Raw genomic sequence first — 24615 nt, 5'->3', positions numbered from 1 at the left:
TTGAGCTCATTAGAAACATGCACACACGCAGGCAGGGGTTTATTAGTCCACATTTAACATACCAGAAAAAAAAACCAAAACAAACAACAATAACAACAAAAACCCCAAAACAGAAAATCCCCCAAAATTGGGGTAGGTTCCCAGTTTTGCCTGCTCGCAAACTAACAGTGCTGAGGATACTAAACGTGTCTGGTGCACTCTGACTGGAGTGCAGGGCAGGAGGTGAACATGCATTTGCTGCTGAGATTCCAGCCTCTCACGTATAAAGGGGCTGTGTACCTTTAGCTGCAAGGCAACCAGGAGCCCTCAGCTGCCTCCGAGACACATCCAAGGTCAGAGCAGCTGCAGCAGTTTTAATGTGTGTAAGAGGGAGGCTGGCTCAGCAGATGCCAAGTACTGGCAGCACAGCCAGTCCTCCAGTTCAATGCTCCTCTCTGTGTCCACGGCCCTCTCTGCAAACTTCATCATGAGCAGGGCACGCTTCATGTCCACCCAGTTCTGAAGCACCTGGCGGAGGGTTTCCTCATGGCTGAGGGGCTGCTCCATGAGGTCTTTTCGGGGTCCCCAAAGCAGACACTGCAGCATCCGCTTGGCCTCGGTGATCCGCACACGCTTGATGGGGTCTGCTTCCAGTAGCAGGTGGGCCAGCTGCTGGAGTCCCCGGGAGTAGATGGACAGGCTGGGTAGAGCAGGGAGGTCCTCAGGGCTGTACTCCTGCTCCCTGAGGTGCACCTTCTCCTCAAAAGGGTTGGGCTGGTGCAGCAGTTCGTAGATGAGAATACCAGTCTGAAACTCATCAAATTTCTTGTACTGAGAAGCTGACACAATTTCTGGGGCCAGCCGGGCCTGACTCTTCTTCAATTTGGAGTCTCCAGTTCCAGTCTTCTGTTTAGCTTTCAAAAAATTGCTGATGATGAGGCGGGGTAAGTGTTTGTCATCTTTGGCTTTTACATAGCTCATGGGAGGCTTGCAGGGAACAAGCAGGAGGTTCTCCAGGCATAGGTCACGATGGATGATGCCATGCTCTTTGAGATGCTCCAGGCCATTGCAGAGCTGGAGGAGCAAGAAGCAAACGCGACGTTCATAGAGCTCAGGCTTGGCTTGGTGCAACATCACTGAGTCCCTCACAAAGTCGGCAGTGGTCTGGCTCGGCACCTCGCGGGTAATGACCACCACACAGTCGTGCTCACTGGCAGTGCGGGACGGATAGAGGCCATCCCCAGGCATGCTTTTCCCCACATCTGAGGCCAGCAACATGCTGGAGGGGACAGAGGCCACGAAATGACCACAGTCCTGCTGGATGTTGAAGTGGACTGGCACAGCAGGGCTGCAGTACGAAGCAGCCACCTTTGACTCTTGGGTTTTACAAATCTGTGAGGAGAGACCAAAGGAAAAGTCTCATCAACCAGTGACAGAGACAGGGTAGAGACTGGAAGTTGAGAGGTGGGTTCCTACACTGTGATTTGCAGATGCTAAGACAACGGGAGAAGCAAAATGCACATCAGTCCCTTAAGTACTTTAAACTATCTCCTGGCTTGAAGATTGTTCTCGTCCTGCAACACTCCAATGTTAGCAGCCAGATGTCTGTGTCACATTTCTGAGCCTGCGTCCTTTGCCAGGTAGTGCCCAGTAATTACAGGAAAGGAGGATGGTAGCCCTCCCGTGAATAACTTCTGAAGGTTTTATTTCATTACCAATAGAAGCAACACAGCTTTTACATCATGGATGTCATTGAGATAAACTACTGCAACCCAGAAGACATACTGCAGAGAGAAAAGCAAAGCCTATGGCAGGAGCGTGCCACCTCCATCTCTGGAGATGGTAAACACTTGCCTGGATAAGGCCCCGTGCAATGTGACGTGTCTACGAGCATAGTGCTGTTTGGAGTGAGGGGTGGACAGAGACCTCCAGCACTTTCTTCCCATCTAATTCTTCTCTGGTCCTAAGCCCTGGAGCCACTTTCACATCCTCCTCAACCATTCCGCTTCCTTCTGTCAACAACTATTCTCAACCCCATGATCAACAGCTAAGGGAAACCAGCAACAAGCTGCGCTCATCAACACAGGGAAAAAAAAAACCACCAAAGAGAAAATGGGTGCTAACAACAGGCCTAGAAATAAGTGAGAGTGCAGCAAACTCTAGGGGAAAAAAGCATTTTATAATCTAGATTTTTTTAAACCCACATGACTTCTATTTTCGTTTTGTTCTGTATTTTAGCTTTACGACTGCATTAGAGACTAAACAAACTCAAACCCAGGTTTATTAGAGGAGTATCCATTAGCTTATGGGACCTTCTGGCATTTCTATTATACACTTTTTTCCCCCCTTTATTTAGTGATGTATTTATATCTCATCCACAGGAATCAGCAACAGGCTGAAACTCAGCATAAAAGGTTTCAAACCCTGGAGCATGCCACTGCCAGTCACAGCATGCGTGCAAAATTGGAGGAGAAATCAATTTTGCCTCCGAGTTAAAATATGCACAAGAATAGAGTGGAGCTGGATAAATGGAGGCTGCTTTTGTTCTCCTCTTGCAAGGGTTTGAATCTAGGCATTTGCAGGTAATTCACTCAGATGAGACAATACTGTGAAGACGAGGCATTTCAAATCCCTATTGTCCTCTCTTTTCTAAACAAAAATACCCTGCCGTGGCTGCATGCTTATTTTGTGGAAAGACAAGCTTTGGAGAGCAAGGCAAACTGCAGATTAACGAAGCGGGACCCAGGAGGATGCAGAGGATCCCCAGACGCAGAGCAGACCTTCCAGCCCTCTGGCGAACAAACCTGCTTGTTCCTCTCCGCAAAGGAAAGACGTGTAAGGCATAGGAAAAGGGAAGAAACTCCTGGCAAGAGAGGAGTCTCTGGAAGAATAACTGCAGCCAAATGAATACAGGGAGATCTTCCCCATCCAGCCATTCTTCGTGACTTTGGCTGCACCGGAGCCATCCTCCATGCTGAAAGTTCCAAGTAGGAGCCTGGGGCTGGCTCAGTCACGCATCTCTAAGTGGAGAAAGAAGCCAAGGCATGGAGCATATCTTGGCTTAATTCCTCTAAAGCCATTTCACATAACCCTGGCTTCTTCAAATCATTTTATACATAGCCATGTCTGCCTTTGCACAGCTCAGATTCTGGCTCCTGCTCCTCAGCAGGCTCCTTGGCTTGTGATCCTCTGCCCATTTTGAACTCTCCAAGTCTGATTTTGTCATAGGTCTGTGATCTCTTTCTTGTCAAAAAATCTATACCAGAAGCTAGGAGGGGCAGCTAGGAATCATCCAGTTGCAATGTTTCACAATTATTCATTCCCTATTTTGGCTACCAAAAGGATGGTGGCACTCGGGAATATTGCAGGAACTGTATCCCTGCACATGGCTAAACACATACAAAACATCACTATGCTGGCACAGAGTATGCCCTTGTTGGAGTGGTTTTGGCTTTGTTAAGATGCTCTGCAGTGTACCAAGGGCACAGAGTAAGCCTACATCACAGGCAGGGACACAAGGGCAGTCCTGCAAAGAGTTTGAAATGTGCTGTTTCTGCCTTGGCAAGAACTCACGCACTACAGCCATAGAGCTGAGCCACTGAACTCCACCTAACGTGGCAGGCAAAAGCAGAGGTATGCACGTGCCACAGGAACCACAGATTGAAAAGGCACACAACAGTTCACTATGGAGTTCTGAGGCTTCAGGAGGAAAGTTGCAATGGATTTAGGTATAACGTACAAGAAAAGCTGCAGCTTGGAGTGCTGGACTAGGGGTTTTGGTACAAGATCTCATCTAACTCCACTCTGGTTACCTACAGCCCCCCTGTTGGGGTGACTATACTGTTGGGGTGACAGCTTTAAAGCTGTCACTTAACTAAAACATCCCCTTAGGGATCATAATGATGGAAACAATTCAGCAGAGATTTTTTTTCTTTTTTTTCCTTCCTTAATCCATCTCCAACTGCTTTTTGGGGAATTACTATAGGTTTTGAAAACAAGCTGAAGAATAAGCAGCAATGAGATGTCCCTAGTGTTGAGTCAGAATGGAAATTAAAATTTCTGTATTCAAGTAGTAACATAGATCAAGAATAAAAAAAATCTGCAGGATGTCCATGGAACAGGTTGGATAAGCTTATTTATCCCAGTTTCAAAGAGCTGAACTATTGCACCTCAAGTTTCCATTTCAAACATGTATTCCTTAGAGTTAGAGGAAAATATTTCAGACCTGACCTTAAACAGCATGTCTGGGTCAGCCCTGCATTGTTTAATTGGCATCTGCAATATCTCATCGCCTGCAGTTTCAGGATCATATAAGCACTCACATGGTTTCTGGGTCAGACCTTCCACTTAAAAGGCAGGCAGAAGCAAAAATGCTGTCTTTTGAACAGCCTTTCATCAGCTTGTGTCATCAGAGGCAAATGCCTCTGAGTTTAGAACAGAGTATTTGCACAAAGATGTTTTTAGAGAGAAACTGGATGGGTTTCAGGCCCTTTTAGCAATAAGCATCTGACTGGCATTTGTTACAATGAAACCTACTTTTCCAAATTAACCTTTGCCAGTGGTAGGGGAAAAGTGGCAATTTTGGAAGTGGTTTTGCTTGCCAAACTTCACCTGTGAGAAATACAAGCAGAGAAAACAGGCCATTGTGTGCCAGTGGTGCTTTTCAAAGGTGTACTGCAAAGTCTGCTTCTCACTCTTTCACTCAAATCCATACACCAAAAAGGGGGAAAAATAAGCTTGAAGGTTCAGTCCCAGCTCAGCTACTATGGACTTCCATTCAGCCTTGGACCCTGCAGCTCTCTGCCTTATCCTCCCAGACCAGACGATGGAGGTAAGCCTGGATACCTCCTGGGTGTGCACTTACCTTCACAGCGTAGGTAGTAGAAGGGTCCTTGGAACAAGTGGCACAGTAATATATTGCATCCCCTGAATCACAACAGGGCTTGTTGCACGTCAGCTTGAAGAGTGACCAGTTGTTCTCACTGAAGTGCAGCTCGTTCTTCTGCTCCCGCATGAAGCAATCCTCACATTTGGCAACCAGGCGGCGCAAGGACTCAGCGTACAGGGCCCCCAGCTTGGTGTACACTCCCTCCTTGCTGTCGATGTTGCTCAGGAGGTTGTGGAGGCTGGAGGCCGATGACACCTGGCTGGACACACTGAGCTGCGAGGAGGAAAGGGACTGGAGGTTTCTGCTGGGGACACAAGCCCCTGTGCTCTTACCACTGGTTGAGCCCCAATAGCTGTTTCCTTTGGAGCCTTTCTCCAGGGACTCGGAGGAGGAGAAGGCGCCGGGGCGGCCCCCCAGGCTGGCTGGGTGGATGAAGGGAGGCTCTTCTCGGAGGCAGACATTGCTCTCGGAGTGGCTGACATTCAGCCTGGGGCTGGCAGCACCGGCTGCTTTGCCTGAAGATGCCTGTCCCCCAAAAAAGCCATCTGGAGAGGACACCGTTCTGATCACTGTCTTCTTCTGGGGCAGAGGGGGCGGGCAGCTGGGGGCAGAGGAGGGACCATCCTCACTGGAGACGGGAAGGAAAGGGACAGGGGGAAACACTTGGCTCTCAGCTGGAGGGGGCGAGTGGTTCAGCTCAGACGAATGCCCTAGGAGACAGCAACACACAAGAAGACGCCATGAGCGGCTCTTGCAGGCAGGAAGCACAGGTCCTTCTCCATATCCCTGACATCCCCAGGGCCCTGGCTGGAAACACAGCAGCAAGCCAGGTTACATCTGAACCCAGTGCCCAGTCCTCAACTATTCACAACTGCAAAGTTTCACTGAAGGGGTTAGGGATTTAATCCAGCTTAATACAGCAGGTTTGCAAAGCAGGCTGCAACCAGCCATCTAGAAATGCACTTACCACGAAACCACTCCCCTATGAACTGCATATACAGTAGTAAGAAGGTAGTAGAGGGTAAATATTTAAGCTGTGATGTCATCCACAGGGAGGTAGGAATGAAGCACTCTACACAAGGACAACCTTTTAAACACAGCCTGTTTCACCTGGGAGCTGCCACCCAGTGCTTCAGCAGCACGGCATGATAAGGACAGAGTGACTCATGCTACACAGCTCCAGCCCTCTGGCTGTTCCAGGGCAGCCCAAGAAGTATATTGAACCTTTCTCCCTGCTTCACACAGGGTAAGGGTCACTGAGCAAGGTGTGGGATTTTGGCAATTTCCACCCTCCTGCAAAAATCTGGCCTCCGCCCCTGCCTGTCTCCCAGCTTATTGCCAGACCTCCTTGCTCAGAGTGCAGGCTGGCCCCACTACATAACAATAAACCCCAAGCAGTTCCACATGCCATCTGCACATGGATTGGGTTGGGATGGTTGGCTCATTTTGAGCAGCAGTAGCAGCTGCTTTCCTGCCTGGGCCAGACTGGAGACAGGTAATACAATTACATGCCACGGAAAAAGTGGAACATTAAAGAAAGGGAAAAAAAGTGATTTGACATAGAAATAAAGAGCAGTAATTTCAGGTCATGGAGACAGAGTACATGAGGAGCGGAGGGGAAATTAAAAGAAGAGATACAATAATTTAAGAGACTTTTTCTATGCCGCTTCAATGACAAGTGGGACTACTGATAAACTTGAGCTCTCCTAACAACTTGCATGCAAGTGTAGACCTTGAAAGGTGCATGATGGGGTTTAGCTCCAAGCAAGCTTAGCAGATTTCTTTCTTTAAATCCAACTTCTAAAGCTGTAGAGTGGTAAAAAACCATCCTTCCTCCTCACAAAGCTGCTGGTAAGGATTCAGCTGCCAGGAGGCACTTCCCCACAGTGACTTTCTGGCTGCTCCACAGGAACGCCCTGGGGCAGTTTCACGTCAGTCTGAAGCAGGCACTTGTCTCCCTCACAACCCAAGTGACTCACCAACAATCACGCACAACCTCCAAGTGCAGGGGCTCAGATTCCTGAGTTTACAGCCTGTTCTGGGGTGTCACTTGCAGGGTCAAAGCCATACCAGCTGGGTCACAGCAGGAATCCCTGTTAGCTGCTCACCACCTGAGACCACATGAGGTGAGGGCATGTCCCCTAGTTCTCCGCTACCAGAGTGGATGCTGGTATGATCTGGCCCTGTCCCTCCTCACCAGAGTTTGGTAGCACAATGTCAGTTTTCATTTTTCCCCTCCACTGCCAAGGGTGCCTGTATGGTACTGCCAAGGCATCTCCTGTAATGCACCCCATCACAGCAACATCATTGAGAGAGATCTCAGGAATGAGCAGCACTGATTTTGGCTTCTGTAGAAGATGAGTTTCCCATGCAAGGCAGTTTCAGCCCCCCATTTCTGACAATACGCTCAGAAACAGCTCTGTAGGAAATGTGAATCAGCACATCTCTTTTGCCCCAGTTCTTGGATGCTGAACTCTGACTCCTGTTGGACCCTTGCCCCAGGTGTCTGCCTACATTGCAAACCCAGCTGCCCAGCAAGCGACTGCTCTCCAGTTTCAGCTGAGAAGCACGTGGCCCAACAGTTGAGATGCACGCCTCAAGCTTTAATAAAAACCCAGACATCTGCATCACACCGTAACAGGTCCACAGGAAAGATTCCCTCCATTAAAACCCTGTAAAAAGCCGCAGGCAGGGATCATTCAGCATGGCACCTCTTTCCACTTCTATTCAAGGGGCTTTGACAGAGCATGCAGCCAAGAAAAATTCTTCAGCGAGCAGCCCAGAGCAGCTCAACAGAGGCATCTCTGCCAGGACATGCAGCTGAATCCCTGTTTCATGAGACAAGATTTACTTGCAAGAGTTTTAGGGAACAAACATCAGCACTGGAATCTTTCGCAACCAGTCCACATGCCAAGCCCACAGATGCCAAACTGCCCTTAACTTTTTTTTTATGTGCTGCTGGGCTCTGCCCCAAGCAGAGAGTAATGAATTAAACCCTTTCACAACATTCCTAACACTGCTCTGCACCTTCAGCATAGAGTCCTTCTGCATGGCAAGGGCTTAAAAGATCCCCTCCACTTCATATTTTAACATCTGACAACATAGCCAATTAATTTGAGCTCACCTCAGTGATTGACTGCATAGCTTCATGCTTGCATCAGCAAAAAAATTGCATTTGAGTATTCATTTAAAAACTCATCTTTCCCGTGATGGGTTTAAACAGTTGCTTCTGTTAGCGGAGGCAGAAAAATCCTCTTGTCCCCATCATTTTTGACAGCAAAATGCTTCTGTGCCCAGCAAGTAAAGATCCAACACATGTGAGTTTTTCTTACCCCTGTACAATTTCCTGGCATGGTTTTACTCTCAGACTCCAAGTTAGCGGTGGAAAAATGGAGTTTCCAGAGCTCTGGCTCTTAATTTTATTGCTGCACATTGTTGCTCTTGGAAAGACAGAACTTCCACTACACGAAGGTTGCTTTTGCTAAGGAAATACTTTCTGAGCTGCTGAACATGTTAGTGCATGTCTAAATTATGCACTGATGAAAAAAGTGACTTCATAGTAAGTATTTTTTAATCTCAGTTAAACGAGTGCAGGCAGATTTTTTCCCCTTCAAGAAATAACTGGGAACACAATGAGCGGGAGAGATCACCTCTAGTACAAGACTCCTTCTGGTACTCCTCAAAGCTGTGGAGGACTTTCTATGGCAGTACTACTTGTGAAATGTATGAAGCATAAGCAGGATAAGGACAATCACTTTCAGATGGAGGTTTTATCCAGACAAGAGGAGAGCTACAAGGTGAAAGATGAAGGGTTGTCGCGGGAACTAGGGGATCAGACCCTCATGATCCCCGCTCTGAGGATGCTGCCCTAGCAGTGGGCCTCAGGTACAAAGCTACCTCTCCCATACCCAGTGGTCACTTACTCCCATCACTCCCGGTCTGTGTGTCGGAGTCAAGGCTGTCGCTGGAGCCAGCTGTGAAGCTGACGTGGACGCTCTGGAAAGGTGGGCTGAGGCTCTCAGCAGAGCTGTTGCTGACCCTCTCCAACTCAGTGTTACTTGGGTTCATTTTCAGAGTGTGCCTAGAGAGAGCAAAAGAGAACAGTCAGGAGAAAGATGGCAAAAGATACCCTGCATGCACTTGTGCATGGAGACTCAAGCTGAGAGCAGTGTTAGCTTGGCCTCTGCCTATCCACACACGGTGTAGCTTTTTAACATGCCGGAGCACTTCATTCCTGTGCATTTTTCTTCTTCCTCCAGCACCTGGGGAATTGTATCCCACTGACTCTGGGCAGGTTATAGGCTTACAGTCCCCATGCCAGCCTCCTAGAACAAACTGGCTGCGCTTGACCAGAAAAGGGAAGCCAATAAGCCAAGAGCATTCAGCCCCAGCTTGCACTTCCTTTGCCTAGCACGTGTGTGGTCCTTGAACACATCGCATTTTGGCCACTGTCACTGGGAAGTGGGGAGCCACTAGTGTTTGCCTTCAATAAAGTTCTCATGAGAAGGGAGTAGCACCACTCCTCCCGTTTTACAGAAGGCAGGTCGAAGCTGGGTGTCTGAGCCCAATTCCTTCGTGACGGAGGGACAAGTAGAAGAGTCATCCATCCCTGGCTGCTGTTGTCTCAAACAGTGCATCACAGTAATAACTGGCACCTTAACAAAAGAAGAAGCAACTCTGCAGAAAACATGAGTCTGCCAAAATCAGAACCTACCATGCAGTTTTTAATGTAAGACCTACAGTTTTCCATGCAGTTTCCACCTTAAAAAAAATAAATAAGCCAAGCATAAACTGGGCTTATAACCTGCCAGGTCATAGTTTAAGTGATAAGTTCAGGCAAGCAGGACTTTTTGCTAAGATAAAACCATTTCCCCTGCATTTTGTTCATTTTTTCTGCATTGATAAACAACAGAAACTGTTGAAATAGGCAGCAGAGCAGACCATAAACACTCCTAGCTTTGATACTGTTCAGATTCTGTCAGTCAGCAAACAAAGGTTATCGGTACACATTTTTTAAGTAAAACTGCCAATCCGCTGATAAAATTCAACACATTGATTAAGAACATAAAGGGGTTAGTGGCAGACTGGGACAGAAGTAAAAGGATTTCCACCAGCTATCTTTCTGGAAGGTATCCCGCCTTTCCTAATCAGACGGCTGAATAGCTGCTGAGAAAGACAAACAAAAGACATGCACAACGACTTTCTTGTGGCACCCTGTTCACATGCATGGGATCCCTCCTCGTCCAAAACCCCCAAGCACAGCAGATGCTATGAGAGATTTTCATTTAAAGATTGAGAAATGTTTTGTTCCCAATCCAGACAAAGCACTTACTCTCGTGTCCACACCACCACATGGAGAGCAGAGTGTATGAGAAGCCCGGAAGAAACTTCTGCCAGACTTCCTCATTTGCCTGAGCAGCCTTGGTCTAAAAATACTCAGAGGCTGATGAAAATAAGGCTCTAAAAACCACTTCAGGTATAACCCCAGCAGAGACACTGGTCTTGCACCAGTGATGAATTTACCACGGCAAGCCTCTTGGGGATGATTTACAAAACTTCACAATGTATCACATAAGACACAGTTTAAAAAACGAGAGGGAAGGAGAGAGAAAGAGAAAGGTTGAGGATTTTAGATCTGTTACAACTAATGCTGTTGAAAGCAACCAACTGCACTTAAATACTTTTTTTTTCTTTTACTATAACGTTATAAGTTTATCCTATAATTTCCTCACACGTTTAATTTTAGTAATTTGGGTGGAAAAAACACAAGGGCGCACACCCATGCGGGTGCACTGTCTGACCTGGCAAGAATCAAAGACGCATTTGAATCCATAAGAGAAGAAGATTTTACAAGAGAGCTGGTCTCGATCTGCACAGATGTTTTCTAACACAGTCCTCCTCCCAGACCCGCAGAAAAGTTGGTGCATTTCTGTTCCTTTCCCATCACTAAACACAAATTCACAGAGCTGCCTTACCATTCCCGCACTCAGAGAGAGATGGGACTTTGCTCGGCGCGGACCAAGGTCCACCGCGCACAGCCACACCTATTCCTCCAAGCAACCTGGGTGCAACGCGGCGTCTGCCAGACCCGTGCTGGCTGCTGCCTTTGCTGAGCTCAATGTCACGGTGAAATCAGTTGCACAGCAAGCCCTGTTTCCTCTCCGTACCGCCGTGACTTATGTAAAATGCAGTTCCTGAATAGGCGCACCGAAATAGAAATTGTTTGCCGCTTAAACGACATCCTGCTCTTGTTTCAGATGTTACAGCCTGGCCAGCTAATACCTCCTGGAAATAACCTCTGCTTTACATCTCCCTGTTTTCCTAGGAGCTGCTTGAAGCCCAGGCTGCAGCCTTCACAGATCAAAACACCGCCCACTATACCAAAGAATTACTGAAAACACTTGCTAGGGTCAAACTCTCCCATTTCAGTAAAATTCCAACCTAAGAGCTGATCAGCTCATCACTGTGGCAGCCTGTGAGATCCTGATTTACAGCTAACCTGAACTTCCCCTGCTTTGCTAGTGTTCCTTCCACCACATGTGAGTGCAAGGTCAGAGGTGTCTGTTCTCCATCTTGCCCTTTTTACCAAAAGATATTGGAAATAAAGAGTATCAACCCATGTTAAATCTGAAGAAAACATTAGGATTTCCATCCCCTCCACCCCTGTCACTGCCTTGCAAACATCTGTGGGCTACACTCCCCTTCAGAAAGGTGTAACAGTGGTTAATTTATATCCATTTCAGAAATGCCTGCTCAGCAACTTCAAGAGCAGCACCAGAGCCTTCTTCATGCTTCTGTGCATAAAGAACAGGTCACAAGAGTCAGCCTTCCCAATCTAATAACCTCAAAACAAACGATTTCACAGATTTCAATCTCTCCAAATTATTCTGGTGGCTTTAAATACACTTCAACTACTCAACACCCTCCATGCAACACACTGGCATATTCAGGCAACTTTTCCTGTTCACTACTCCCCAGTTTTCCCATCATAAACAATTTTATCCAGCTGACTTTCCACATGACTTTCCACAATCCTGCCTAAAACAAGTCAAGATTGAAAAGAGCAATCTTGTAAAAAACCAAACCAAACCAAAAAACCCTAAACCCCAGAGTCTGGAGTTCTATAGTATTAAAAAGGGATCCGGTTCATTTCCCATGTCCCCCATTGCATCTCTGGCTAGGGCATGCTTTGTCTTTCCCACAACTCCATTCAAGCAGTAGCCATGTGTTAAATCTCACATTTCTTCACAAATCGGGGTCCCACCTGATGTTGCTGCAGGACTCCAGCATCACCAGCTGCATGCCTTGCACTTCTCAGAGTGTAGATGGGCACCAAAGCATGGCTGCCCTAACCACGGCAGACACACATGCCTTGGGATATTGCCCCAGGAACCTCTGGACTCTAGACATACCTTCAGCTTGAATTTCCTGCCTGAGATTTGACATGCAGATCTGGTTACCTTCCACAAGTGGAAGGGGCAGGAGGTTTTGAGAGTGGGAGAAGGCCACTCAGGCATAACAGCTGCAAGGCTCCCACTTGCTCCTTTCCAGCAGCCATCACACATGCAGCCTGTTGGCGGCATTGGAAGATGCCGCGAGGCATGTCTCTCTCGAAGCAGAGACCTGATCACAAGGAGAGCTGGCTCTGCACTCCCATCACAGGAGTCTCCCAGCCTTTCTGTGCTGGCAGGAGCGGGTCACCCCTTCTCAGCACAGACAACAGGACTTGCACAGATAACAGAGATGCTGAGCTTTATAAATCATGTGACAGTGTAACAGAGAGAGGAGAGCAGAGAACACACACAAATCACCACAAACCAATCTGCAGTCCAGGAGATGTCTGGTGATAATGTCAAGAAGACATTCCCTCCCAGAATAAAATAATGGAACTAATGCACAGAAGAGAGAAAAGCCAGACTGCATTACAGCATCAAACATAACATATGGCTGGGCATAATTATTACACAAGAGGAAGCACCATTGTACCATGTGTTTGTCTATCATGAAATATGAATAATTATATCTTCCTTCTCTCTCCATTGCTGTTTCTTCCAGCATCTTTCCCTGGAAGCAGAGGGAAATTAAAACCCAGCATACAGGAGCTTGCAACATTTGAAGCTTAGATTTGTACTTATGCTTCTGCTACCAGCTGGCAAACGTGGAGAAACCAAAACTGAGGTAAGGGAAAGACAGGATTTTGAAACACTCCTAGCTCTGTTTAGAGGGGCACACCACTTCTCCCAGTACCAAATGAGTTTTATGTAGAGCAGGTTAAGTTGAAACTAGGATTTGGAGCCTGGAGATGCATAGGAAATTTCAGATGGGGTGCAGAATTAAGATGGTAGATGGGTCAAAATTTAAATCACTGCATACTCTGATGTGGTGAAGAAGATAACAAATCTCATTTCAATTTCCAACTCTGCACTTTTTTAAGTAGTGAGACAGGAAACACGCAGAAGAGTGAACAACTTTCATTTTAAAAGAAACAAACTCTCCTAAAAGATTGGCTGATAAATCACAACCTTTTAAAGATGATTCACTGGCAGAAGCAGCATGAGAAATTCCTGATTAGTTTCAGACAAAAACCACCAGGGGAATCCAAAAGGTGTATCCCCTCTCTGTCCTGGAGCATAATTCTCTCTCCTGCTTGAGCCATACTCTCCCTTCTTATTTTTATTTACTTATGTAATTATTAATTGTGTACTTAAATCGCTGCCATCCGGAGTTTCTTATTTATTTATTATAATTTGTTACATTAATAATAATAAATCTGGCTTGTCCTAGGTCAAACAGTAAGTACCTGCTGTCATCCGTCATCACAGAGAAAAGGATCAAAATTTGGGACCCTTGCGACTTCCAGCTGCATTTGTAATTGCCACAGCGGCTCCATGATGCCAGTATGCTTTTGTCACTGGGCTACACTCTGACATTGAGCTTCAAAGAGAAACAGGTGCCTCAGGAATGGCAAGAAAAGAGGAATACTCTGCCTCGGGTACAGTGCTGCTCTGCCATAGACTGATTGCTGGCAAGGAACACACAGCACAGTCCCACCAGCTAGCACTGCCTCCTCAGTGAGGAACAAACCTGGCTCTATTCCTGGCGATCCAGTTCCCAACACCTGTCTCTTCTCCTGGTGATCCAATTCCCAACACTGTAACATTCTTGTGTTCTGTTCCCTCTGGCAATAAGCAATGGCAGCAGCACTGTAACATGCAGTCTTGGCACACCGCAAGCTCTTTTGTCCTGGCTGCTTTCAGCAATGACAGGTGTTGGGAAGTGCTGTGCTACACACCTTTGTTACCCCAAGCAAGTGCATTCAGCAAATTTCAGAAGCTCTCTGCAGCACTGCCTTTTGAAGGTGGTGTTAATTATGATGAAAACAGTTCAAGAGGCAACAGCTCGAGATGCAAAACAGCATCACCGTTTTCTTTCTTTAAGAGGCACATGAAATAAATTAACCATCAAGGTTTTTCAGGCTAGAAGAAACTACAATAATCATTTAGCCTGATCCTCTGCATAAGAGAGACATAAATTTCAGCAAAGATTCATTCCTTGTGCCAAGAAACTGAAGGCCACGCTAGAGCATATCACACCAAAGAACCTTTAAATCTTCATTGAACATACACGTCCTGGGGATCCTAGTTTCCCTAGTGAGCCTTTTCCTTAGCCAACTACCTTCCCAGCTTTTGGAAGAGGACCAGCCACCATCTTCCCTTTCCAATCTCTTCCCTCTTGTAATTAAAACTCATTTGCCATTGTGTTTCAGAGCAAGCAAACATTAAATATCTATAATCTTTCATACAAGAGGATTGTATGAAGAAACAGTTGCAAGAGATCCAGAATAGCTTTATACAGGATGAAACAGGCATAAATTCATTATTTTCCTTTTCTGTGCCAACTTTTAAACCCCTCTAAAATTGCTCCTTCTGCCATCCTCAGAGACAGCTTACTCCAAAACCAGAGTTTCCTCAGTGTCTGGCAGGAATTTACCCTGTAAAAACTTTTTTCCCTATTAATTGTTAGAGCCAAGATGAACAAAACAAAATCTACAGACTTGTTTTTTCTTTCTCTGCTTTATAACTAGTTCAAACACACATGCAAGTTTTCTTTAAAGTAAGTAATTAAATTTAAATAGGAAATTCAGACAGACTTCATTTTCCAGCATGAAATCAAATATCTTGCTGCAGCTTGAGATCTAGAACGAAAAAGGATGGTTACACGCCCTTCCTGCAGCTGAGATGAACCCTGATTTGCTAAGCCCCCAGCCCAAAGCCTGTGCCACAACCAGATCTATGCTGGCTTCAGCTCTATCCATCCACCAAAGAAGTCTTTGCAGCTGTGCCACCAGGGAACATCTCATGCTGAGGCGCTCAGTCTCTGTGAGGTACTATGGAAGCATAACAGAAGGACCAGTGGTTCTTCCACTAGGGACAAACACCTGTCCACAGATTGACCGGCACTAGGAGAGTATGGAGTCACCTTTGTGACTCTCCTTCTTCAGGCATTTGGCTGCAACCTGGAAGGAAGGGAGGAGATGTTCCTCCAGCACCAGGTCAGAGCCATGTCATAGCCCAAAGCTGCAAGCAAGGACTGCCCCAGGTAACACAATCCTGCTATGGTGACTTTACCAGCTGTGCACGCAGCTATCCCTCCCACTGCCCTGGGTCCTGCGTTGACACGCTCAGAGAACCCACGCTGGAGACGAAAACAAGAGCACACTCGAAGCAAGCAAACAAAGCAACCATCCAGGTTTGCCCAGCTTGCGAAACCTGCCTCTGATCAGATCACTCCTCAGGGCTGAGGAGCCGCTGAGCTGGGGTTTGGTAGCCGGAGGGAGGGATATGCTTTTGTAAGTAAAGCGCCCCACGGCTCAGCCAAAGGCATCAAGGCCCTTAGGCAGCAAATACCTGTAGCACAACATGCCCTACAGCCACAGGGGGTAACCAGCACCTACCTCAACCACCTGGCAGGGTTTTTGACTCTGCCAGCATTTTTGGCTCTGCCAGAGATCCTAGTCACAGATGTCACATGTTCCCCAACCTCAGTCTCCCTGCCTGCTTTCACACAGGCTTTCTAGCATACAGATGCTTTCAGGATGACTCAAAAGCAACTGTTACAATTGGCACAGCCTGATCACACCAGGAGCAGGAAATAGCCTCTCCAAGGAGCAGAAAATGCTCCACGCCCCTCAGGATGGATTGTCATAACACCACAAGGAGGGCAACAGCAGGGCATGCTCCTGGCTTGGAGCAAAGCTGGTCCAAGTTACCCAGCCAAGGAGACACCCTGACACAGCAAGGAGCCCCCTGCCTCCTCCCAGCACTCATGAAGGCAGAAAGGAGATTCCAAGCACTGCCAGGGAAGCATCCCTGCCCCCAGTACAGACAAAGGGCTCTACATGATTGCTCCTCCATAAGCAGGAGCTCCCAGCACGGCGAGTGGAAGATACTGCTATTTGAGTGCCCGCACCCTTCTGGCCTGCACGGTCACCTCTGTCTGCTCTGCAGGGAAAGGAATCAGGTTCTAGAGGACTTTCAGAAGGCAACTCGGTGTTTCCTAAATGATCACTGCTCAACAGCATCTTATCTTCTCCACTGGGGCTCAACAACACCCCACGTGGCAAATACAACACAGGCTGCTAGGAGACACCAAGTGGCATCTGTGTGCTCACTTGCTTGCAGACCTTTCCTTTCCTCTGACTCCAGCCAGCATGCAGCACCATAGCAGGAAGCCCAGCATTAAGAACTAAAGCCATTTGTTCATCTATTCCCTTTCCTTAAGAAAACTCACTTGTCCACCCACTAGTCAATTTAAAACACTAGTTCCCTGGGCTAGCCAACCCCAAAACACACGGAAAATTCACAGTCTCAATCTGGAGATTATGATATCTACGCAGAAGCATGACCACAGACCCCAAGAGTAAGTTCTCCTCCAAACACCCATCCCTTCTTCTCCTGACTTTTAAATCAAGAAGCCAGAGTCAAATCCATTGTGCAATGCACAATTTCAGGTAACAAAACTGACACACACAATAAAGCAAATACAGGATATCTGCAGAAGGTGAAAGTATCCCTCTCCAGTATGCTCAGACAACCTAATTCATGGACAGCAAATAAAATTTTCTTCCCCCATTACATCTTTTTTTTCCCCCTTTTTTTTTTGTGATACACACAGCTGCAGATACTGAATGCACACAAAGTATTATAAGCCTGTTTTTTTGTTTTTTTTTGTTTTTTTTTAATTGCTTAGCAAAGCTAGTTCCTTCCCAGATGGACAGAACTCCCTCATTCACATTTGTTTTCTGGGGCCCGCTGTTGCCCTGCCGGCAAACCTGACTTCCAGGAGAGTGGTGAGCAGAAGGCTGCCTGAAGACAGGTGGTTCCCACACAGAATAAGTCCATGTTGGGCAAGCTCCAATTACCTGCTTGCAGGCAAGGAGCCCTCTCTGTGAAATTTCAGCTTCCAGAGTTCACATCGAAAGCAAAAAGACATTAGAGCCGAACTAAAAATGTGGCTTTTGGAGGCCCTGGTTATTAGCATTAAGATAAGTTGCCCAGTTCCACCTACACAAGGAGACTGCAACACCACATTTTCTATCCTATTTGACATGAGGGAGCTGCACCAAGACAGAATGAAGCTGACCTGGGAAACACCAGCCCTCCCAGGCACATATCTTATTTTCACTTGAATATTGGGACTCAAGGCCATACCTTGCAGCCCTGAAGGGCTTTTACAAGTGCACATGACATTCAAACCAAGACTTTGAAAGATCAGACAGCTCTTCAGAGTAAAAAGATATATAGCTTTTCAGCTGTGCAGTCACCTCCCATGCTCCTGAAAGCCCATCTTCAAACAGAAAGGGAAGAAAAAAAGAACAGGAAGCACCTCCTAGTCAATGAACCCCTGCAGCAAACACCCCAATTGCAAATGGTTAATAAGACCACCACACACACACTCACGGGGGCTGTACCTGGACTGCTTTTTTGGCGGCGGCGGCGGTGGTGCAAACTCCATACCATTACTCTTGTCTTTAGGGAAATCAAAGGAGAAAGAAGATGATTTGGTGATCCCAGCCTGGCTCTCCAGCATCAGGCCATCATCCACAAGGTCGGTACCAGCTTTTCTATTCTCAGCTCCTACTGCCCATGGGTGAGTTAAGAGCTCCTGCTCCTCTTCCTGCTCCTCCTCCTCCTCTATTCGGCACTGCTTGGTCCATGTTGGGGTGTAGTATTTCTGCCTCCTGTCACAGGATGAGCCTGCCAGGCCTCTACTGGACTCTTCCACAGAGACCCCATTCACATGAGTGCACGGAGAAGGGGATGCCCCAAAGGCACCTGTACCAGTGCAGCTCCTCGGCAGCAGCTGAACACCAGCCCCATCATGGCTGTTGTCATCACCAAACCTTGCCACATGGGAGCTCACCGGCAGCACACAGTTCCCCCCACTTCCTGGCTGGCTGTTTTTGGACATCTTTGGGGGAATGGCTGGACTGTCACTAAGTGAGGTCTTGGCAGGAGCTCCCAGATGAAATCTTGGACTGTTTTCACTTCCAGATGCTTGAAAAATCTGTCCAGGCTCAATGGCAGGTGATGACGTCCCAAAATCGGGGTGGGAAGTGGGGCTGATACACGGCCACTGAACTCCTACTGCTGAGTCGGGGCTGCTGAGGAATATTGTCTTGTGATCATCCTCAGTGTGCGAGGTCATTACAGTTATCTTTGCTGCCACCTGGCCAGTGGAGTCCTGATATTCCTTCTCACCCAAAGCCCAGCCACCATCCCTCCATGACCCATCAGCTTGCTCCTTCACAGTGCCGTGGGCCAGCTTCTCTGCTTTTGCCTGCCCACTGACAGCCTTCAGCTGTGCCTTCCTCCTCTTGGTGCTCTCGGCATAGATTGGATCACCGCAGGCTGGCTCGGTGAGGCGAGGGCGCTGCGGCTCCACCAGAGCCTGTTGAGGGGTGCCCAAACCCTCAGTCTGAGGACCTCCAGTGACAGAGGGCTCCACAGGGAGAGGCGAGCCCTCATCCTCCCGGGACAAAGCAAAGGCAGTTGCCCTGCTGCTCCCTGTGCTCTCAGGGAGAGCGGCAGGCTCAGTGTGGAGAGACAGCTTTTTCCTCTCTGAACACAGGGCATAGGGGAGAGGATCACCATGGTCTTTTGTGATACAGAAGGCCACATTCACAGCTCTGCGCTCCTCTTCGCTGAACTTGACTGCCTGACCACTTGGCCTAGGAATCTCAGGAGCATCCCGCTGCTTCCATCCGCAGGGAGCGTGACTCTCCTTCTCGCAGCGTGCAGCCTTCCCCTCTGTGCAACACGACTCCCATGAGACGGGGTGCTCTCTGTGGCAGTTGGTGATTGAACAGTACTCGCCCCCTTCGCTTTCAAAGCCAGAGGAGATGCGACCACAGTCACCCTCTGAAAGGAGCACGGCTCCTTCTCTGGCTTGGGAAGAAGGGTTTCTGCTGGAATTAGTGGTGCTTCTGTCCCCCAGTGCAGATGGATTAGGGCAGGGGGCCCGATGAGGCAGGGCAAACTTGTCTTTGGCTCTGTCCTCCTGCTTGCCCACCTCACCCACAAGTACCAGGCTGTGGATGGAAACATTTCTCTCCACTCGACTTTCCAGGCTGCGTAGACCCACCATGGAGTAGCTAGGAGGACAGCAAGACAAGCAGTCACTGGGCAGGTTGTGAAGGAAGGGCTTTCTCACACCACCGTTGCCAAAATTGTCAAGGCAGATCCGCTCTGCATCTCCTGATTTCAGAAGGAGCTGCTTGCCAGAAACCACGCCCCAGCTGACCTGCACAGATCAAAGAGACAAGTGCACTGTCAGGATGTGCATATGCAAAATGAAAGAGAAATAAAATAAAGAAACCAACACAAAACTAAAACTGCAAAAACTGAAGTCCACCTCCACTGAACAGTCCTCTGGCATTCACCATCCATTTTGCTGTGCTCATCCCACCAATAACTTCCACAAACATTTCCTACTAAAATTACACTTGTCATATTTCCTGGACCATTTGCAATCCTTGCATTTCTAACAATGGCAATGCAGTGGAATAAGGCATTCTTCTTTCTCTTTCCGTGGGTTTGCTGCCAGAAACGTGTCCAACCTGTCATCCTGTCTGTGAATCACCGTGCAATTAAAGATTCAGAGAGGGAAGGAGTATTTGCACCTCTCTCTGCTTATTTTCATTTCACTTCACACTGCTCCAGAGTGTGTGACTCTGGAACACAGACACAGATTATCACAGGTTATCCTTGGCTATGCTCAGCAGTAGGGAGTGAGGAGCAGGCAGGGTATCTGAAATCTCTTCATCAGAGGGAGATCTATCCTGATTGCCAAGGGAGAAGCAGGAGAGGCAGAGTAACACATGCCTATGAAGCGACCCCCATTCCAGGATGGCCAAACCTGCTCCCACAGCACAAAACTCAGCCTGAGGCCAAATCTGCACGTACAGATCAAACCCCATCGACGATGGCAGCTTGCACTCTTGTGCCCTTTACCCCTAAAACAGAAGAAAGGAATAGCAACAGGAGGCTAAGGAAAGAGCCGGTGAGCCCTGACTCTCCTCTGGGGCAAGAGGAGATAGGAGTATACCTATGCCACAGGCAGAGGGACAGCAGACCATGCTTCACTCTGCATGGCTGGGGCAGTGCTGGTATCAGCTGGTCAGGGCGAGGAGTGCACCACCCATCTTGATTGCAACTCAAACCACAGGGCTTGCCAGTCTGCAAGCAGGGAGCAGTGCTACACCCAGAGGGCATTACTGCTCTGGCAAAGGTTGGGAGCCCAAGGAGTAGGAAGGTGGGGCACTTCCTTCCTCACCCACAAAGACCATGGATCCAGGTAGCACTGACTGCAACCAGGCGAGACATCTTTTCCGTAAATCTTCCCAGGAAAATAACTTTAACCCGCATCCTCATTTAAAATCTGGAAATTCCTAAAGAAACAATGTAATTTTAAGCACCTTTGCACATGACTTGAGAGCAAAAGCTCATTCAGCTTCATCCAAAGATACTTTGAGAAGGCAATATACAGCTTAAAAACCTGAGTCAAGACCAAAAGGAAAAACAAAGAGAAGGAAACGATTTTAACAGCTATTCCTAGCACTCCTGAGAAAAGGTAAGTAACGGGAAGTCCTGCTTTGACTGGATTAATCATTACCTGTGACAGATCTGCATTCATATTCACATCCGCCCACGCGTCAGAAACATCCGAGTTTATCATCGTTGGCTTCACAGCAATTGTTGGCTTTGAGAAAGGGGAAGTATTTACACCTTCGTCGTCAAACGCGAGGCTCTCAGGCTTGGTCCTAACTCCATTCGGGAGCACGCCACAAGCTCCCGTGTCTGGGGTTGTTTGCAGCCGATGGGAACTCTTTGGGTTGAAGCAGTTTTTGCAGGAGCCTGGCTTCCAAACGTGTTCCACAAAGTCACTGCACGCAGACATCTTCAAATCCTCGTGGGTCAGACTGAGAGCCCACTGCGTCTTCTGCACTGTCCTCTGCTGCTCATTTTGCATTTGCTCCCGAGCCACTCAAAGTTCACCTGGTTATCTGGAAAAGCACAACACTTTTTGATCAGTTTGATTATAGTCCCAAGTGGGAAGATTTTTAATAGGACAGGTGATAATTAATCTTACTCTGCCTTCATCACAGAGGTGTATTGTTTACAAGACTTTTTTCACAGCTTAGCTAAAGCCCACACAATCACTTGAAAAGCCTCAACTTCTAAGCATAGCTCTATAATGGAGAAGACATCAAGCAAGCAGCATTCCTATGTGATTTAATTCCCTGTTTAATGAGCATGTATAACCAGCCTCATGCAAGGTTTAGATCAAGGGTAAAGAAAAGGAGTCTTGGAAATAGCTGTTCACAGCCACACAAGCAGAGCAAGGCAGGAAAAATTCCTTCTTGAAAGTGGCATCCTCTCTGGAAAATAAAAAGGCCTAGAGGACCAGCATCAGCAACTGTGTAACCAAGGGGACCCGGCAACAACCTTCCTTCACCCAAAAGCGCCACTGTGATTACTGCCATGGTACACAAAGGCTTCTCTCCCACCCAGTGCAACAGAGAAAGGCAATCAGCAGGGCTGGGGCTGGCACTGATTTGAGCAAGTGTCTGGCAGAAAGCTCTTATCTGGTTTGCCAAGAGCCACAAATAACAGTGTCAGCTTGCTGAAATGATTCATTGTCTTCAAGGGGAGAAACGTTTTGCTCTTGGATTACTTACAGACAAGGATTCCTTCCCATCTTCCTTCCCCAGGAGGAAATGCCCCAGGAACAAGACATTCCTTCCTGCATTCCTCTGCCCCCCCCCTCTCCCCTTCTGGCCAGGTCTGATTGCACTCAGCCAATAGCTACCTGGAACTAACAACTTTGGAGATACTTCAGAGGAGGACTCCCACAAAGCTCAATGGATTAGGGAAGAGAAGATCAGAGAATGCAACTTGATGAGAAAAAATTGCAGCCAGCTGCTATGGATGTCAGGGCACACAACGTGCCCCCACGTGGCTCCACAGAGTCCTTACTCACCTAACCAACTTTAGGTCATCATCTCCTGGCCAGCTGACCCCCAGGCAAACCGAGGCTCCTTCCTCAAGGATCTACAAGTGAACAAGCACTTCTGTACCCCAATCCCAAAGGCACATGAGCAAAATTTACCAGCCTGATCCTTCAGCACTTCCTCCACACAGGCATACTGGAAGCCCAGCAGAGCTATGGACACCTTTGCAGTTGCATGCACCCCTAAACCAGCTTGCACTTCAGTAAAAACTCTTGCCTCTGGGCTCAGAGATGCCCTGGCCAGCCTCTTCAACAGCCACTGCATTGTATGGCATAAAGAAAGACAACTAATAAGAGCCTAGGTGGGACAAAGAGAAGGGGGGGAGAGCCACTGACCCACATGCATCACCTGAATTCAAATGCCACCTTTAAGAAGGGTGTCTTTGATCAGGTAAAGCATTAGTCTCTGCAGACTCCTTCTGTCTGGCAGGCCAATAAATTAGGATCTGTTTCTTGAAAAAGCTGAAAAAAGACGAATATCAGTAGGATTCACAAGTCAGATTGCAGTATGTCTCTCTCTTTTTAGGGAAGAGACTGTTTTAGACAGCTTTTTCCATGGACTTCACAGAGTCTGAATTAATCAAAGGACAGCAAATCACTCTCAAGCATATTCCAACACTTTCAACGAGATTAACAATATTTGCAGGGAAAACATCTTTTAAAAAATATTCTATTCTTTGCATCCTTTTAGATCGAGCACTGAGTGTCCGGCATCACCCAAAGTTGAACAAGTGTCCTGATGAGACAGAAAAAAAGAAAAATCAAAGGGAGGGAAGCAGCACCGGAGCCACGAAAAACTCTTCACTTCTGATTTAATATTCGGCGCTGCCAACTTAAAACCCGGGGTTTCCCTCTCTGCAGCCCGACCAGCCGTCATTTCTCGCTGCCCATACCCCGGGCAGGCGGCCCGGTGCCCTCGTGCCGGCTCCGCACCCGCGACCCACCCGCACCAAGCCACGCGGCGCCGCGTGGGGAAAGCCCTCGGGATCTGCCGCGAGAAGGGGATCGAAAGCCAGGACTTGGGGCTGCCTCCGGGCAAGCCGAAAGCCGGGACCTGGGTCTGAGGCATCGCCGGAGCCCCCGCGCCTCTCGGGACACCGCCAAGCACCCGATATAGCGGCTACCTGTTCTCTAGGACAGAGGGATGCCAGGCTGCGGCACGACGATGCTTCGGCGCAAAAAAAGCCCCGAACCCCCAGCCCAAGCAGCTCTGTCTGCCAGACGGTTCCTCCGGGGCGCCTGACGTCCACCGGGACCGAGGAAAGTTTATCGGGCAGGGCCCCTCCAGGGGCTCCCGGCGGTGCCGGTCGAGACCGGAGCGCGCCCCGGGCCGGCTGCAGCCCCCTGCCCCCCGCTCCCCGCCCGCATGCTCGGTGGGCACCGGCACAGCCCCGCCGCCCCGGCCCCGAGCGGCGGCGCCGGGACCCCTCCCAGCCCGTCTTTGTCCCGGGAGGCGGAGGCCCGGTGCCTGCCCCGGCAGCAGCTCCTCGCTCACCAGCCTCCCGCGGCTGCGCTCGGCTCCGCGCTGCGCCCGTTCGGCCGCCGCCGCCGGGCGAGTGGCGAGCGGGTCCCCGCGTGGGCCGGGGCCGCCCCGCCCCGCTCCGCCCCCCGGCCCGCCCTCGGGGCACGGCGTGGGCAGCGGCCCGGGCGGGAGCGGCGCGGCGGCTCCGCGGCCCCCGCGCGTCCTCGCCTCGCACAAAGAGCGCCCGCGCCCCGCAGGGGCACCCGCGACTCCCAGCGACATCCCCGCCACCGTCACCACCCCTCCCAGCAGCGCTCACGCAGACCTGCACGTCTCAGGGTTAGCGAGTGGGTATCAGCCCCCGGGGGGATGCAGCCACCCACATACCCAGCATCCCCGCACAGACCCCATAGGGTCCTGCGCAAGCACCCACGCCGACACTAGCCTTTAGGATGGTGCTGGTCCCAGCTAGAAGGTACCGGGAGCCAGAGCGTTCACTCATCCTCGGCAAGCTTGCCAGACAAGGACATGATGAAGCTCATCCCAAGGGGATGCTGTGGAAGGAAGAAGAGTTTGCTGCAACTGAAATCAGAATTTGACCCCACTGTGCAAAAGCTGCAGGCAGCATCTCAGGAAAATCCCAAACCTCTGTTGGCGTGGGAGACTGGGCATCATTAAAAGGGAACAGGATGAGGTTTTGCGCACTGTAGTGTCT

General features: G+C 48.8%; 1 protein-coding gene across 5 annotated transcripts; it reads right to left on the bottom strand.

Annotated features, from left to right (window-relative positions):
- Positions 1–24005, bottom strand: PRAG1 (PEAK1 related, kinase-activating pseudokinase 1). 5 transcript variants are annotated; one of them, XM_027721721.2, is made up of 7 exons: positions 23934–23976; positions 22409–22479; positions 21041–21431; positions 17838–19669; positions 8791–8948; positions 4844–5577; positions 1–1371 (listed from the first exon to the last, which is right to left on the bottom strand). In XM_027721721.2, exons 3-7 carry the CDS (start codon positions 21395–21397, stop codon positions 334–336), a joined length of 4119 nt encoding a protein of 1372 aa, XP_027577522.1. In that variant the 5' UTR covers positions 21398–21431; positions 22409–22479; positions 23934–23976; the 3' UTR covers positions 1–333. The 5 variants fall into 5 exon arrangements, with proteins under 5 accessions (XP_027577522.1, XP_039235834.1, XP_039235835.1 ...); XM_039379900.1 differs by having other exon boundaries at positions 22409–23174; positions 23934–23954; XM_039379901.1 differs by lacking the exon at positions 23934–23976 and adding an exon at positions 23563–23721.
- Between the last annotated feature and the right edge of the window lie 610 nt (positions 24006–24615).

The sequence above is a fragment of the Pipra filicauda genome, unplaced genomic scaffold, assembly GCF_003945595.2.
Source record: "Pipra filicauda isolate LSUMZ 115617 unplaced genomic scaffold, ASM394559v2 scaffold17_size4572894_pilon, whole genome shotgun sequence".
Classification (NCBI taxonomy): Eukaryota; Metazoa; Chordata; class Aves; order Passeriformes; family Pipridae; genus Pipra; species Pipra filicauda.
Note: the sequence above shows the minus strand (reverse complement) of the source record. Positions and strands in the feature narration are given on the sequence as shown.